The sequence below is a fragment of the Galeopterus variegatus genome, unplaced genomic scaffold, assembly GCF_000696425.1.
Source record: "Galeopterus variegatus unplaced genomic scaffold, G_variegatus-3.0.2 Scaffold10822, whole genome shotgun sequence".
Taxonomy (NCBI): Eukaryota; Metazoa; Chordata; class Mammalia; order Dermoptera; family Cynocephalidae; genus Galeopterus; species Galeopterus variegatus.
The window spans coordinates 32,211-33,518 of record NW_007736933.1 but is presented as its reverse complement, the minus strand read 5'-3'; the positions used below and the strand labels follow the sequence as shown (position 1 = coordinate 33,518).

The 1,308-nt window shown below is 36.2% G+C and overlaps 1 protein-coding gene across 1 annotated transcript in view; it reads left to right on the top strand.

The window, feature by feature from the left end:
* Positions 1–1,308, top strand: part of LOC103610252 (ectopic P granules protein 5 homolog) — a gene marked incomplete at its 5' end in the record, with an annotated part of 42,682 nt that overhangs the window by 13,068 nt on the left and 28,306 nt on the right. The window contains one exon of the mRNA XM_008594454.1: positions 335–441. Within this exon, the coding sequence (XP_008592676.1) occupies positions 335–441 (107 nt within the window). The remainder of the gene's footprint in view (positions 1–334; positions 442–1,308) is intronic.

Below are 1,308 nucleotides of genomic sequence, written 5' to 3'. Positions count from 1 at the left end.
GTTTTGGTAAGGGGCCACAATAATCAACCACAATGTATATCGACAAAATAAAATTAAAAAATAAGATGTTAATTTGAGTTATTTAATAGCATACTTCTAAAACGTAATTGCATTGGAATAAAGGGTAGGAAAGAGAGAAAATAAAATTATATGGTTGATGTTATGAGCTACAATTTAGCTTTAGGAACTTACAGCCTTTGGCATGGTCTAAATGTATGTTAGGGCTACATAATGAGGGGTTTTCTAGGACTTAGGTCAGCCCTAGACTCTGGGACCTACAGTAATTTAAACCCAGGCCCTTTCATTTCTAAGTGTGTGTTTCCTTTCTATTAAGCAGCCAACAGCGACTTTACCCCTGGCTGGAAAGTGATGCTGTGGTGGCCTCGAGCATTGTGGAGTTGTTCACTGACTGTATTGACTCACTGCACAAGAGTTTTAAAGGTAGGACGATGTCACGTATGTCTCTGGTTAGTTTTCTGTTTTCCCCCAAGTCATTCAGTCAGTCTTTTGCCTCTGCTTTCCTACTGTATTTAATTTTATTTTAGTTGACAGGCAGTTATCTGTGACTAAAGAAAGGTCACTGATAGAATAATTTAGTGTTAAGTTTGTAACCTCTTTTTTGTGAGGTCGCTCTGAGTTTGTCAGTTATGGAAAATTTGCAGCCTTTCTCTCTTCATATATTGCCTGTCCTATGTGATAAACTTCATCCATGACTCTTAACCTCTTTTTTTGCATTTTCTACGTTTCTGTACTTCAACTTGGGTAATTTCTTGAAGTCTCGCTTCTAGTTACTTAGTCTTCCTCTCCAGGTATGTCTAATGTGTTTAACATATACCCACTTAATTTTTCATTTCAGTGATTATATTTTCCATTTTTAGAAGATCTGTTTTTAAAATCTACCCTGATCCTTTTTGGTAGCATCTTCTTTCTTTCTTTTGTTTAAAATTCTAATTTTTATTTCTTTAAAATGTTTAAATGTGTTTAGCTTGTGATCCAAATACAATAATTCCATTATCTGAAGTTCTTATTGGGAGGTCCCTTATGTTCCTGTTTGATGTTCCTTCTGACTCTTACTCTTGGAGGCTTGTTTCGTTGTGTTGTTTTGTAATTTTTTATTGTGAGCCCATATTTAGAGAGAGTTTACTTATGGAAATCCCTGTAAGGCCCAGGCTGTGTATGTGAAGGCCTCCCGAGAAGATCTGTATTTGTTGTCAATTGGAACTACTTAATTTCTTGGTTTGGAGTTTCCCATACTACAAGTTATATGAACTCGAATCCCAGACTCACAGGCTGGCCTCAATTCTCACA